At 40.5% G+C, this 14391-nt stretch overlaps 2 protein-coding genes across 4 annotated transcripts; one reads left to right on the top strand and one right to left on the bottom strand.

Moving 5' to 3' along the window:
• Window positions 1–588: 588 nt before the first annotated feature.
• Window positions 589–4581, top strand: cenps (centromere protein S). The gene is made up of 5 exons (XM_083771902.1): window positions 589–744; window positions 1489–1612; window positions 2778–2811; window positions 4161–4227; window positions 4422–4581. Exons 1-5 carry the CDS (start codon window positions 715–717, stop codon window positions 4533–4535), a joined length of 369 nt encoding a protein of 122 aa, XP_083628028.1. The 5' UTR covers window positions 589–714; the 3' UTR covers window positions 4536–4581.
• Window positions 4582–4721: 140 nt separating this feature from the next.
• Window positions 4722–9873, bottom strand: tardbpb (TAR DNA binding protein b). Of its 3 annotated transcripts, XR_014569673.1 has the most exons (6): window positions 9074–9873; window positions 8135–8298; window positions 7709–7861; window positions 7405–7575; window positions 6228–7314; window positions 4722–5531 (listed from the first exon to the last, which is right to left on the bottom strand). XR_014569673.1 is itself a non-coding variant. In XM_083771900.1 (5 exons), the coding sequence occupies exons 1-5, from the start codon at window positions 9312–9314 to the stop codon at window positions 6814–6816; spliced, it is 1230 nt and encodes a 409-aa protein (XP_083628026.1). In that variant the 5' UTR covers window positions 9315–9873; the 3' UTR covers window positions 5600–6813. The 3 variants fall into 3 exon arrangements, 2 of the variants coding, with proteins under 2 accessions (XP_083628026.1, XP_083628027.1); XM_083771900.1 differs by lacking the exon at window positions 4722–5531 and having other exon boundaries at window positions 5600–7314; XM_083771901.1 differs by lacking the exon at window positions 4722–5531 and having other exon boundaries at window positions 5600–7314; window positions 7721–7861.
• Window positions 9874–14391: the final 4518 nt, after the last annotated feature.

Below are 14391 nucleotides of genomic sequence, written 5' to 3'. Positions count from 1 at the left end.
ATCTCAGAAGATATGTTGTATCTCCTTGGACTTGGAGGCCCGGGGGGACCCCTGATGAAGCGGTGATGTGAGGTCTATGCAGCCTTCAAATCCAGACACTGCAGTGCCCCATATGTGTGCAATTTAGATGTAGTTTTTTATTTTATGTTTATATAGGCTATTATATTTTGTGTGACTATTCACATGGCATTCAGCCTGAACAATGTTTGTGCCAAGTTTGGTGCGGTTTGGAGCAACCGCGGCCCCTGGTGTGACACCTATATGTGGTCGGTCCACACGCCCGTCCACCAGGCAATTGTAATTATAGAATGGAAAACAGAAGTAGTGGGCCACCTCATGAGCATGCCTAATGTTTAATTTAATGTATAATAAGACATAATCATGAATACAATTAGAGTTAAGGATACTTCATAATAATCAAATTATGAAACATTTGCACATGACCCACTTCACAAAAGACCCCCGATCTGGGCAAACATATTCGATTATTCTCTTGCAGTGTTATGACTTTAAGTGTTGTTTCACTCCAACCCAGCAGGTGGTGCTGTGATTTTTGTCACTTTTTGAAATTCGTAATAACAACATGGATGACATGTTTGAGCCGCGAAACTTGTGTTGTGTTAGTGAGAGGATGTTTTAGAAACAAGATAGTAATACTAATGTCACATTTAGCATTGTTTTGTATAATTATCGACCAAGTTGTTCTTTTACAGAATGTCCACGGAAAATGAAGAAACACGTCAGGTGAGAAGGCTAATGTCTTTGTACACTATAGGTCAGTCTGTCAGATCTTTTACTTAAAAAGTAACAATACCAGTATACCACCAGTGTAAAACATACTTTTGTTACAATTAGCTAAGGGACCTGCATTCAAAATCAAAAAGTACAAATGTACTGTCAAAATATACTTACTAATAATTCTAAAGTAGTCAAATCTAGCTGACTCATAATCCAGATAGTGCCTTTCAGAATCATATCTGACTGTAATTACTAATTATCACATTAATGTTGCAACAGGTAAAGGTAGAGCTTATAACTTTAAAGTAGTGTGGGAATTAAGCTTATCCAATAAGAGGTTACAGGGCACTAAATTGTGTAGAGTAAAATGCACTTAGTTACAAGTAATACATGATATATGTAGGCTATATTGTATATATGTATATTGTATCTTTTCCCTTTTTTGCTTCCCATATGATGAATTCCTGTTCTGTACTTTAGCTACATAGAAATGTCTATTTGTATGTCTCTAAATGTCTGTATGTCTTTAAATGTTTTGATGAATTGAACAATGTGGACCCTGTTGTAAACAAGTGTAATGCTTAATTGGGTCGTCCACTCACAGTTGACAGTCTTTGTATTGAGTTTGTGCTTAAAATGTACTGTAAATTCTACAAACTGTTAATAAATATTTCAATCAATCAAAAAAGATCAATGATCACCATGGTCCATGATACATTTAGCATATGGACTTTTTGTGTTTCTTTTTAGAGACTAAAGGCTGCGGTTCATTACAATGTGGGACGCATGTGTCTGGCAGTCGGAGAGAAGGGTGAAAAGGAGTTCAGTCGACATGTCATGGCAGCGATAGCTGAAACTACATTCAGGCAATGTGGTGAGTATCAACTAAGGTCGCATTCATACCAGAGAGCTTTGCTGCGATTAAAACGAATCCTGCTGCGCATTGTCAGAAAGTGCGCTTCGTTTGGCAGGTGTGAAGGCTCATTCGAATCCTAATGCAAATAACCGCATTTTACTCCGCCCAAAAACGTGGGTTTCGCTTCGCTTCGAATCGCACTTGACTACGATTCGGTGCAGGTGTGAATGCAATCCGCAGTAAATAAAGGAAATGAAGCAAACATAATGTGGCGGGTGAGGAGCTGAACACAGTTGGAGACGGAGAAGGCATATTTTACGCAGCGCAAAGATGTCCCGTTACTGTGGATAGACGTGGTCGAATAAGGAGACTGAAGCCCTGATCGAAATGAGGACGTGTACATTAATCAATTGCTTAAGAAAACACATAAAAACACTGCAGTGTATTATAGCCTACATAATATTCTGTCTGTCTGTGCGTGCGTGCCGTAAACATGGAGTGCTGTCACTGTGTGGGACTGGGGAGTTATATCAGTGCGCTCATGCAGCGCTGTGCCTCCATGCCCAAAAGAACAGTGTGTGGCGGCTGCGTGCGTAGAGAGAGAGAGGGGGGGGGTCCCAGACGGCACGACACATGCACGTTATGAGTGTAATTTTATCACCATAGATTTCACTGTGTAGGCTATAGTTTATGAACGGAACACATTGATAAAGGTCCCCCCTGCTGCGTTTCCAATTGCTGCGAATGACAGTGTGAAGGCAAACCCCAGCCAATTAAATATGCAAGAATTCCATTTCCCCGCCCATACGGATCTGAGTCTACCGAAGTATTAGGTGAGAATGTGACCTAAGAAAGATGCACAGTTCCTATTTAACTGACTGAGAGTGTACAAACTGCAGGTGATGAGTCAATTACACATTTGATTGAGAACAGCAAAAGAATAGTCACCAAAAAATAATTTTGAGGTGTTACAATTTGTTTTGAGGCTTCAGACTTCAATAAATAAAAATAATGGAACAGTTTTGCAGAATTCAATTATATCCTTTCCAAGTGAGATAAAAGGCTAGTATGATCCAGCTTGCTGCTTTGTAGCTGCAGCCATTATCATTAGCTACATTTGAGATGAGTTTTTCCATTGGCTGAATGTCACCTTCTATTTGACTGATTGTGTTCCTTTTTCTAGATTTATTTGCAAAGGACTTGGAGGCTTTTGCTAGGTAAGGACTGGTTTGCAGCATTACAATGTCCTTTGTTACTCTGGCCTAGGTAGTTGAGATCAGTTAAAACTCCTGCTAGTTTGTTCAGTAACAGGGGTTTCCCCACAAAATAAATTTCCAGGTGGGTTTCCAATTTCACCCCATCAGTACCCATTTATCAATTTTAATTTGTTATTCTGTCTGCTCATTTATGACATCACTTCCAGTTTCACTTATCTTTATCTTGTATGCGTTCTTTCCTGGATCATATTGGTATCCTCCTGACCTGAAATTGTATTTTGGCTTTCTGAAGAATTGTAGACACTGACAGCTAGACCCGTACTGAACACTCAATAACAATGATTACTATTAGAATATTTAAGAAAATGACTTATGTACAGCGCCTTCAATTAAATGTATGGAAGCATGTTGAAATAAATCTGCAAATGACATTTCATATACATTGAATTACATTTATACAGCACATTAGGGCCATAGAAAAATATTGTGGAACCAGACCGGATGTCGCCATGCCATCAGAAATGTAAAATCGTTCTCAGGTGGCTTCCCATTCTTTCACATTTGTGCAGTGAAGTGGGAGAAACAAATATATAAAAACTGCAACAATGAATGTATGGTCACAAATGTGCCACACGGGGCCTTAAAGGACAACTTTAGTTTTTTTCAACCAAGGTTCATGTTTTAGGTTGTTATTAGAGAAAGTAAAAGGTGAGTGTAATTTTTTTTAATTTGCTTTCTTTTGTTTTAGGGATTTTAGCAGTTTGACAGGGGGGCGGGGGCATTCGAGCATGGGGCTAAATATGTATTTCTTTACAACATTTTATAGCTATTTATTTTTTTAATATTTACTATAGTCCTAATAAACCCCAAGAAATTAGATCTGGCCACAGAAGTTCACAGGATCTACTGCATGTGAAGGTAGACTACTACACTGTGTGTCATAGGCTCAATATGTCAGTTTGACACATTCAGTAGATCCTGTGATCTTTTGTGGTCAGATGTAATTTCTTGGTTTATTAGGACTATAGTAAACCATAAAAAGAAAATCGCTATAACATTTTGTAAAGAAATACATATTTAGTCCCATGCTCGAATGCCCCCGCCCCTGTCAAAAACAGCTAAAATCCCTAAAACGAAAGAAAGCAGCAAATGAAGAAAAATGAACACTCATATTTTACTTTCTCTAATAACATCCTAAAACATGAACCTTGGTTGAAAAAAACTAAAGTTGTCCTTTAAGTCTTTTAGCAAAACACCTTATATTGTCTACAAACAAGCCATGGATAGCTAGTACATAATTTCATGAATTGTTTAAGAAATGTTCCATTTACTCTACTTTTAAACCATAGACATGCAAAGAGAAGCACAATAAATGCAGAGGATGTGAAGCTCTTAGCACGTCGCAGCAAAGCACTGGTGAGTTAATCTCCTTCATCATTTGGGATTTGTCTCCAGGGATTATGGTTGCATCAAGTGCTAGTTTATCCAAACATGACTAATGTTTCTATTTAATCCCATTAAAAGATTGGCATATTTTTTTTCAGTCAAGTCAATTTCTGTAAATATTTTACAGCAGACAACCAATTTTGTATTAATTCTTTATTTTTCAGAGCAAGTATATACAGAAGAAGAGTGAAGAGCTTGCCAGTAGCAATCAGGAGAAGAGGGAATTAAAGAAGTCTACTGGGAAAAGGAAGAATGTAGACACTGAGGACATGGAATAGAAGGCAGACAGGCCTCCAGTTCGGAGAATAAAACACTTACCCATTATTCACCTGTTCTGTACACTTTATGCATGTCAGCTCAAAATACTGTTACCCAAAATTCAAAAAAATAAATAACCCGTTTTTGTCCAGGAGCCTTTGGCCTCTAATATTATTTGCCCAACGGGTGACAATTTACAGCTAAAAAGAAATAAGATGATTGGGCCCCCTGGGCAACCAAGAGCGGTAGTATACATGTTCAAGTCAACTTTAATGTATGAGAATTTGTTGGAAATGACTATCTTCACTTTTATATAGACAATTCTGACGGTGTCTTACACGAGCATCAGATTTGCTGATGTCAGTGGTTCAGATGTACTTCTCCATAGTCTGTACATTTCACATTTAATAAACCTTATTATGCAAAATTTTAGTTTACTTCACTATATTTCGTTGACTGGGGTCCCAGTTATTTTCTTTGAATTATCTGAACTTTGTTCAGTTGGCTGGAAAGATGACATAAGTTTTGTTCAAATATGCTGCTGAGCCAATAAAAACAAGCTATAGGACACTAAACTGAAACTGCGTATGCCATCCTCTTGAGCCATGGGACTTGGCCAAAATAAGGTTAAAGCGATATTTTTTTTTATCGTTTTAAAGTTAACTTCCTGCAAAAAAAATCATCAATCACTAGAGAATATACCATAAACCCTACATTCACGGCATTTAATCTGTGCATGCACAGAACACATACACAATGTAATTTCTTCAAACATTGTAATCGACACATCGCAGAGTCCAGCCCCTCTGGGGTGAAATCCAACTTCATTACGCAATACCTATAGACTATAAATACAAAGACCCACCTTCAGACAAGCTATCAAAAGTGGCAAAAAGACAGGCACAACCCCATGTCTGAGGGCCACACAAAGTGTTGGAACTTCAGTCTTCGTCCTTCAGAACAGTGACTTCAGTCAGGGTTTAGACGGAGACCTCGACCAGCAGAGCCCAAGGTCCCTAAATATGTGAATCAAATTAGATTTCTTTGATAAACAAAATCGACACAATTAACATCAACATCAATATCTAATTCAAATGGGCTTTATTAGAGAACTCCCTTCATTTGACATGTTTTAAACACCCCTTAAAACATCAAGAGCTACTGAGCATCATTTACAACCACACCACTCCACGTTCTCACACCAACACTCACGTCCCCCAAGTGTCTTCAGCAGGTGTCATCCACATCAAGTTCACACTTACAGATCAATTCAATAAACAAGAAAGCACACACCATACAGCATCCAGATCAGATTATATAAGCAAGACAAATATTCATCACAACATTCCACTACGTTTTTGATACTACTTTTGCACTTGATATATTAAAGGATAGGAAAATGGCAAAGATAAAAAAAGGAGATCTTGAAGTACTAATTAAAGAATGTCCATGTTAGGGGAGGCGCTTGTAGCATCTGCAGCTTCCATTCACACACTCAAAAGCAGTCAAATTGGGCCCTTTCATCGCACAACCAGTCCTTTTGCACTCTTCTCTCATCGCACAACCAGTCCTTTTTCACTCTTCTCTCTCCGTTCGCTCACTCATTGCTTCACTCTTCGCCACAAGCCATCCTCAATCGCACTCATCTGTTCTTAAAATGTCAGTTGCGCAGTTCTTTCCATTTAAAAGTGGATAAAAATGAAAACACCCACCGTCTCTTTAGAACATGCGGAGTGAAGCCGTTGTTTGATGGCATAGCATTTACAGATGGAAGAGGGAGTTGTGATACTGATATCACCACAACAATGCTGCCAAAGAGTAGCTTCCTCCCAGGAAAATGGAAGAGAGGTGAACTGCAGAAGAAATTTTAGTGAAGGCTTTTCCATGGAACTTGACGGCAAATAAAGTTGCACTTTAAACATTTACGTTTCAACCAGATTCTTCCCAATGCAAGATTGCATTCCAAGTAGATGACAGTTGGATGACAGTGGCCCACAAACATTATTCATGCATTTTCAGAATGACCATATGTCACATTTTACAATGCATGCATTAGAGAATCCAGTTGAAATAAATCAAGATAAAAACTTGACAAAGGAAACATTAAAATAGCACTTAAGTCGGACATCCTGTAAACGACTGACTTCAACACTTTCTAAATTAAATCTTTAGCATTTTTTCCCCCAAATGTACAAAACATCTTTCACAAAAGTATTCAGTTCAGATACGCATAACACCAGAAATAAATTTGTAAAAGACTCATCTTTCTCACAATACTTACCATACAAAGTATATAACTTACATACCCCACCCAGATGATTTTGACTCCATACTGGACCCAAATCCTGAGCTAAACCCACTACCACTGGTTGTAGAGTTTGATCCAGTGCCCCAACCTAGACTGGCTGAGCCGGTGCCATAACTGCTGTTGGCTGCACTGGAAAACCCACTCTGCTGATCCCTACTAGAACTGGTTCCAGTAGCAGTGCTTCCTCCAGAGGTGGAAGTCTGCCCTTGCTGGCTGGCCAGCATTCCCATCATACCCCAACTGCTCTGCAGAGCAGCCTGAGCAGCAGCCATCATGGCAGGGTTCAGGCTAAAAGAACCAAAATTTGCCAGATTGCTGTTGGTGCTGCTCCCTAACCCACGACTACTACCACCAAACCCTTGAGAAAAACCATTCCCAAACCGCCCTCCACTCCCTCCCATCCCCCTATTGCCATGCTTAGGCTCAGCGTTTGAAATGTGCACGCTGACCCCCTTGACAATTAGGTCCTCGCCACAGAGAGACTGGGCAACCTGCAAAGAAAGACGGAGCATATCAGCTATGAGGAATTGCTATAAAGTGATTGTAAAATTCTGATTTGCCCAATAAAATCGATTTAGTACCTGGTCATCTCCGAAGGTGACAAAAGCAAAAGCACGGAATGGCTTGGGGATGAAGACATCAGTAACCTCGCCATACTGCATAAAGAACTGTCTGAGGTCATCTGTGGTCATATCTTCCGTGCAGCGGCCAACAAACACCTTCCTGCACCTCATGGGCTCATCAGCTCCCTGCTGTGTTGGCAAAAAATACAATACATGTTATAAAAACAGCGCAAAGCTTATTACTGATGCAGGTCTCTCAGTTCAGACCTCCATTATATATTGTGTAATTTGTTCCATGTCATGCATAAAGGTGGATATTAACCTCGAACCCAACCTTTGAGTTTGGGAGTTTGCAGTCGCACCATCTTCCATCAATCATATGACGCTGTGCTACCACCTTATCTTGAGCTTCATATTCAGTAAACCTCACAAAGCCAAAGCCTTTGGAGTTTCCAGTCTTGGCATCACGCTTAACCTGTATGGGCGAGAATTACATGACGATCAGCCATTGTCTTGTTCCAAAGTACATTTAGTTAGTTCCATTTTATTTATTCCATTCCATTTATTGTCTATGATGAAAAAGTAAAACAATGATTGCACCTTGTACCACTTCATGTAAGATTACTTTAACAAGTCTTGATGGGTCAACGTTATTAAGGGGGTAGAGCCGACTTCAACACTGTAATTGGGTATACTTTAGTTTAACGTTAAGCCCCGTTCCGTAGCCATGTTTTTTTTTTTATCTTACCTGGACCATGATGACCTCTCCAAATGTGCCAAAGTAGTCTTTTAAGTCCTGCTCAGTTGTTTTCCAAGGAAGTCCCAATATTATCAAGTCAGACGTCTTCATGTCACCCCTCTTCATCTTCACGGCTGATGAAGCATCAATCTCGTCCATCTTGCGTTTGTTATCTAGAGATGTATGAACCAAAAAGTTAAGTCAATAAATCTTAAGCATCAAAAACAGTACAGTGTAAAAATTAACACAGGGGTTCTCAGCGTGGGGTTCAGTGGCCCCCAGGGGTCCTTGAGACTCCCCAGCTAAATTATTTTATACTTGCAGTCTAGGCAACAAAGTCTTATGCACACCTGATAAGCTCTGAGACGGTGCGTAAGCAGGGCTCAATTGTATTCAGAAAAAATGCACAAAGACCCACGAACACTTTATTTAAGCAACGTTGCAGTGAGATGCCTGAAGGTCTTTGTTGAAACGTTGCTTAAATAAAGTGTTCGTATTGCAAGTGCAGACTGTGTGCGGCCAGTGCGGGTCGTTGTGCAGTTTTTCTAAATACTTACCCCCATTTGTTATTGTGTTTACAATCTATTGTTTATTTGGCCCCGTGTTGTGTGCTGCTATGGCAACTGATTTCCCCTCGCGGGAATAATCATCTCAGAGAAGAAAAAACCTAATCAACGTGGGGGTATTGCCGCCTAGGCTAGATGTATTACTGATACAGTACAATTAAAAAAGCCCCCTGGTGCTTTTTCTGTTATCTTTTAAGTATAACAGAGTACCGTTATTATAACAACAAGTCTTTATTCAATCAATACCATTGATTGAAACGGTTGAGAATCAACCGGCTTACAGTGTGAGAGGCTAGACATACATTATGCATTACAGTGGCCATCTAGGCTGACAAAGTGTAACGATACACTTCCAAAGTGTCCCGAGTCCTGTAACACACACCTTTTGGGTAGTTGACTACGTACACCAGGTTCCCCCAGCCGTTCTCGGGTGCGTGGAGGACCCCCTCCACCAGGCGCACTCCCCGCATGCACTGGGACACGGGGCTGCGGAAACGCAGGCCGCAGGCCCCGGGGAACTGCGCGGACACAGTGGACAGCAGGATGGTGCCGTCGTCCTCGGACGGGATCTCCATGGGCTCCTCGTTCTCCTCCTCCGCTACGCGAATGTACACTTCGGCCATTGTTATTACTGACGGGGGGGGGGGGGAAACCAACTTCTTATCGAAAAAAAAAACAAGTCACTCCAGTTAGCTTTCTAGCTTGCTAACCACGCTTCTTAGTAGGCTAACGTTAGCAGCAGGACTACGGACTGCTCCTTTAAGCAAAAGGAAATGTTTTGCATTCCCCGCTTACTGCTGATTTGGAGGAAAAAATATATAAAAATTGTAACTTTAGCTCAATTAAAGGTGGTGGTTTTAGTTCGTTTTATAATATCCCGTTCGTTCCGCCGCTCAACGCAGTGTGGTGGTCGGCCTCCCTTCTCCGTCCTCGCGCTGTTTCCTTTGTTCCGTCGATGTTTTGAATGGAAACTGCGTAGTTCTTCCTCTGGATTGCTGAAGAAATAAAACAACCCGTTGCTTGCTTGTAGTTAAATAGTACACACAAAGTGTGTTGAATAGCGGCAGTATCGTCGCAAAACGGATGTTTTTCTTTAGCTGTACTACAATAAAAGCGTTAAAGCGAGCGTTAAGACTGTTTCTCGGAATGGAAAAAACAATTCTAACCCTCTGCTCGGCTCGATCAAAATGGCATTATCTAACATCCAGGCAGGAAGTACGTCATCACAAGCTTGGACCAGTGTTGCCATGTTTTACGTATTTCTGCGAGAAACAACTGCAACCAGGTCTATGAACCCCCCCTCTCTCTCTCTCACACACACACACACACTAAATTCAAATGGCTTTATTGGCATGAGAAAGCACATACGTTTACATTGCAAAGCAAAAAGTGGAACAATACAATTACAATAAAAACAAAACAACATTTATGCACAATTGAAAAGTCAGACTCCAATAAATCAAGGATCCAAGATTGCGCGATGCAGACATAGCTATAAAGGATGCAGATAGTGGAGGAATACTTGATTAGTCGGGTTGTTATTATCCTTCTATCACAGCAGCTCACGAATCTTGCTGCTGTGTTTGCATAGTGTTGTACTTCATCCAGCAGATATGGGAGTTTTTTGTCATTTGTCATGTTTTCAAAATCTCTGTGGGTGGTTGTGATCTGTGGGAAGTATGTGTCTGATGTGTTGGTACAGCGGACAGACGGTTAGGAAATGTAGCTCAGTTTCCACTTCATTTTGTGTGCAGTGGGTGCATAGTCTGTCTTCTCTCGGGAGACAGGTCTGCCTATGACGGCCTTTCTTGATCCAAGACTGTGCTCACTGAGTCTGTACCGTCTGTACCTAGCTAAGATTTTGCTTTGTTTTGGGTCGGTTACTGTAGCTACTCAGGTAATTCTGCCCCAGTGTATTCTATGTTTAGGGCCAGATAGCATTCTGGTTTACTCTGCTTTTGCGTTGCTTCTTTCCAATGTGTCAGGTAGTTTTCCCTTTTCTGTTTTATAACACGCATTTTATATACACATATAGAACTAAGCAAGGCACAAAAAAGCAACCCACAACTCTACAGGAAAAACAAGCTCAAATTCTACTCGCTTCTAATAAGCGGACATGGCAACACTGGTTTGGACCGTCTCATTTTACAAGCGGTGGTGTATCGTTTACGAGCTATTGAAAAGAACAGATTTACAAACTAACAACGCGTGTTCGTGAAACTGCGTTGTTAGCTTGTAGATCTGATCTGGAATGAGGCCTCGGGCTTGAGAGGTGACTGGCAAGTGGCAACAGCTGCTGCTGCGGGCTATGAGCACCGAGTCACAGCTGGCTGAGGGAGGGAGTTTAATATTTCTTTTTTTCTTCCAAGATCCTTTCTTGTTAAAATGTAACAGACTAGCAACTACCATCCCATTATATAGTATTAGAAAAGAATGTATAAAGAAAAGAATGCACAATTATGTTGGCTCCTCAACATTGCAGCAAACAAGGAAAATAGTACAAAAAATTGAAACATGAAATAACAGAAATGGCAATAGATTTTAAATGTAATAGAGTGAAATGAAAATGATGATTACCTGTTACACAGTAATATGGACCACACTGCTTAGCTACCTTGTATGAGGGAGTGACAAATAATCACCTCCTTTTTAATATATATTTTTTATTTTATTCCCAACACATATTATATAGTAGCTCTGATCCATAGCTCTAATGCCTTTGCATAATTGCATTAGAGCTATGGATCAGGGCTAATTTGGCCTAGACATTTTCATCACCAGCATAATGGTCAGCGCTTTCTTGTGGGTTTTATTTTTATAACATCCCCATACTTTCCCCCTGTTACTAAAGATTGGATTACTACAAAGAATCACTGAAGAGAAGGAAAAAACTGTCGATGTCAGACAGTCTTGGCTTTTCATGAATCCACGGCATTACCATGAAAATAGGTTTCTGCTGCCACCTTTTCAGTGGCAACACCCCACCTCTACTGATGCATAAACACCTCAAGCTCTCCCCATAATGAATGACCCAAGTTCCCAACACCTCCCCCAGACCCCCAATGAATCCCCACCCCCAGCCTACCACCGCCTATGAGGCTAGGACCCTAGGTGAAGATGGAGCAATGAGCAACAGACTGAACGGAGGAGACTTTACAGATAGGCTACCTACATACCTATTACCAGTATAAGCAGAAGTCCTTAAGGCTATGGACCAGAGCTATAATATATATGGATGGATTGTGGGTGGTGGGTAGGTACTACTAGGTAGGTTATTGGGTGGTGGGTAGGTACTAGGTAGGTTATATATAACCTACCTAATACCTACCATCCATCCATCTTATACATAACTCCCTATCCATGGGTGGGGCATGGGGCAGAAGCCCAGGTGTGGATTGTGATAGTAGGGGTCTGGATTGAGAAAAGGGGACCCAGACTGTCCTGCTGTGCTCTCTGGGATGGGGGTTGAAAATGTCAAACATTTAATCAAGCATCCTTGCCAAATGTAACAATTCTAATCTGAATGAACATCTGAATGTATCATCTCGACTGATGGATAATTTTGAATTATTAAGACATTAATTGTTTGTGGATGTCGTAATCATATGCCCTATGACTTAATCAGGTGCCTTTGTTGTATCTTCATGTCACACTGCCCCACTGAGGTACGTCTCATCCCCTAGCCTGGCTAGCCAGATAAATAATTGTTTTTCTCCCATTTGCCACAGATTACATGTGTATCTATGAAAACTATTGTTTGACCCTGTAGCAAGGCAGACTTCATGTCTCCCCCTAAACATTATTTACATCTTAAACGTTTTCCAAATCTTGATTAAAATGCTATATTAACCGTGTCTATTTGGTGACACGCAGAGAGACATTTTGTAATTGGCTGTATGTGGATTCATTCTTTGGGCTCTCCGAACTCAACTAAAGTGAACTGGCTGAAACATCATAAGCTCCTGACTGGACAATCCTTTCTTTTGTGGACTCATCTATTCTTTTGGTATTTAAAGGTATTTTTCTAAAAGTATTTTACTTAAGTATTATTTATATTGATTATTCTCCTAAAAAGTAAACATGTATTTATTTGTACTCTGATTAGTTCCAAAAGTATTTTTACATTTCCGGAGTTTCTTGCTCTGCTATCGAAGTTATTATACAGTCCTTTCTTATTAACATTATTAATTACCTTAATTAGTAATTTATCCATTAATTTGGTCCTTGACTGATTCATTATTTTTTGTAATGCGATTACATAATCTTGATTACCCAACCCTGCATGCTAGGTTAATTGATTACCTGGCACCATAGATTTTGACTATATTGTTTGACTGATTCCTGGTTTACCTGCAGTCCTAGTTTACTGAGGCACTACACTGTCTCTTCATTTGATTTGACGAAGGCCACAGAGGCCGAAACCGTTTCGGCGAAACGTTGTGTTTTTTTCAGTCTCGTAATGAAAGTTTTTGGGGAGCATACAAAACGGTGCAGACTTCTTCTTTCTTTTACCTTGTTTGTTAAGTAATTCTGGACAAGAGCATCTGCTAAATGCTTAAATTGTAAATGTAAAAATAATGTTTACAATTTACAATTTAGGCATTTAGCAGACGCTCTTAATCCAGAGCGACTTACATTTAAGCAAGAACAAAAGCATGGGAATACATCACATAAAAGCATTTATCATGAAACATGCGTAAGCTAAGAAGGTAACAGTGGAATATCTATATGATGAAACTATACATACACTATACATAATAAACTATACATATTCACTACTATGCTATACATATGTACTATGGCGTGCTATGACTATATACAATACAATACAATGTTTAGGGTGTGTATGTCATAGGTCCTACCGTATAGTTGTATACAAAATCGTGCATGTAGTTGTTTGCTTCTTCACCTTGTTTGTGATAGTTGGAATATAATTAAATTTACCAGCCTGGGGGCGAGAAGCGACCTCGCCCCAAAGGACGAGGTCAAGTGCACTGGCCATATATGGAGCGTATCTTGAGTGTACAGGGTGTGATGAGGTCAGATCAAGATATGGAATGTCAGAACAGGTCAGCTCCATATATGGAGATTTAAGGGTGGCAGAATATACAGGGTTTGATGAGGGCCCAGGTAGGGCCAGGCCTTAATTTTCGGCCTATTGAGAACTCTTTTCGCCGACTCCCAGGCGTGGCTGAACAAATAACTTTGGGGCAGCCCCATCTAGAGTTTAAATGGACAGGTACAGTATCAGTCAAAAGGGAGACATCGAAATGGAAGGATGGATGGTGAACGATCAACAGTATTAATATTAGTATAAATACATATACTAATATTGATGACATCAGGGATCTCCATATATGGGCTTCTCCATCCCTGATGATGTCATGTGATGTCACAAGACCTGGGCACCATATATGGGGCTTTCCCCATGTATGGGGATTTAGAGTGATACACTGACTGACTGACGGGAAATGCATGATTCCATAGTTAACTGTGACCTTTGCCCTGGCGTAACAGGGATTGTATTAGCTGGGAATGCCCTGCCCATGAATGGAACTTTTTCACATGTCACAATGACCTGGGCACCTGGGGGCTTGCCTGGGGTGACCAGGGAACTGATGTCACGTGATGTCACGATGACCTGGGCGCTTGCCTGGGGTGTGCGACTGGGATTTGAGTTAGGTGACGTGTCAGTGATGG

The sequence above is a fragment of the Protomyctophum parallelum genome (genome assembly GCF_964188405.1).
Source record: "Protomyctophum parallelum genome assembly, chromosome: 8".
In the NCBI taxonomy this organism is placed as follows: domain Eukaryota; kingdom Metazoa; phylum Chordata; class Actinopteri; order Myctophiformes; family Myctophidae; genus Protomyctophum; species Protomyctophum parallelum.
The sequence above is the reverse complement of the archived record's forward strand: the minus strand, read 5'-3'. Positions and strand labels throughout refer to the sequence as shown.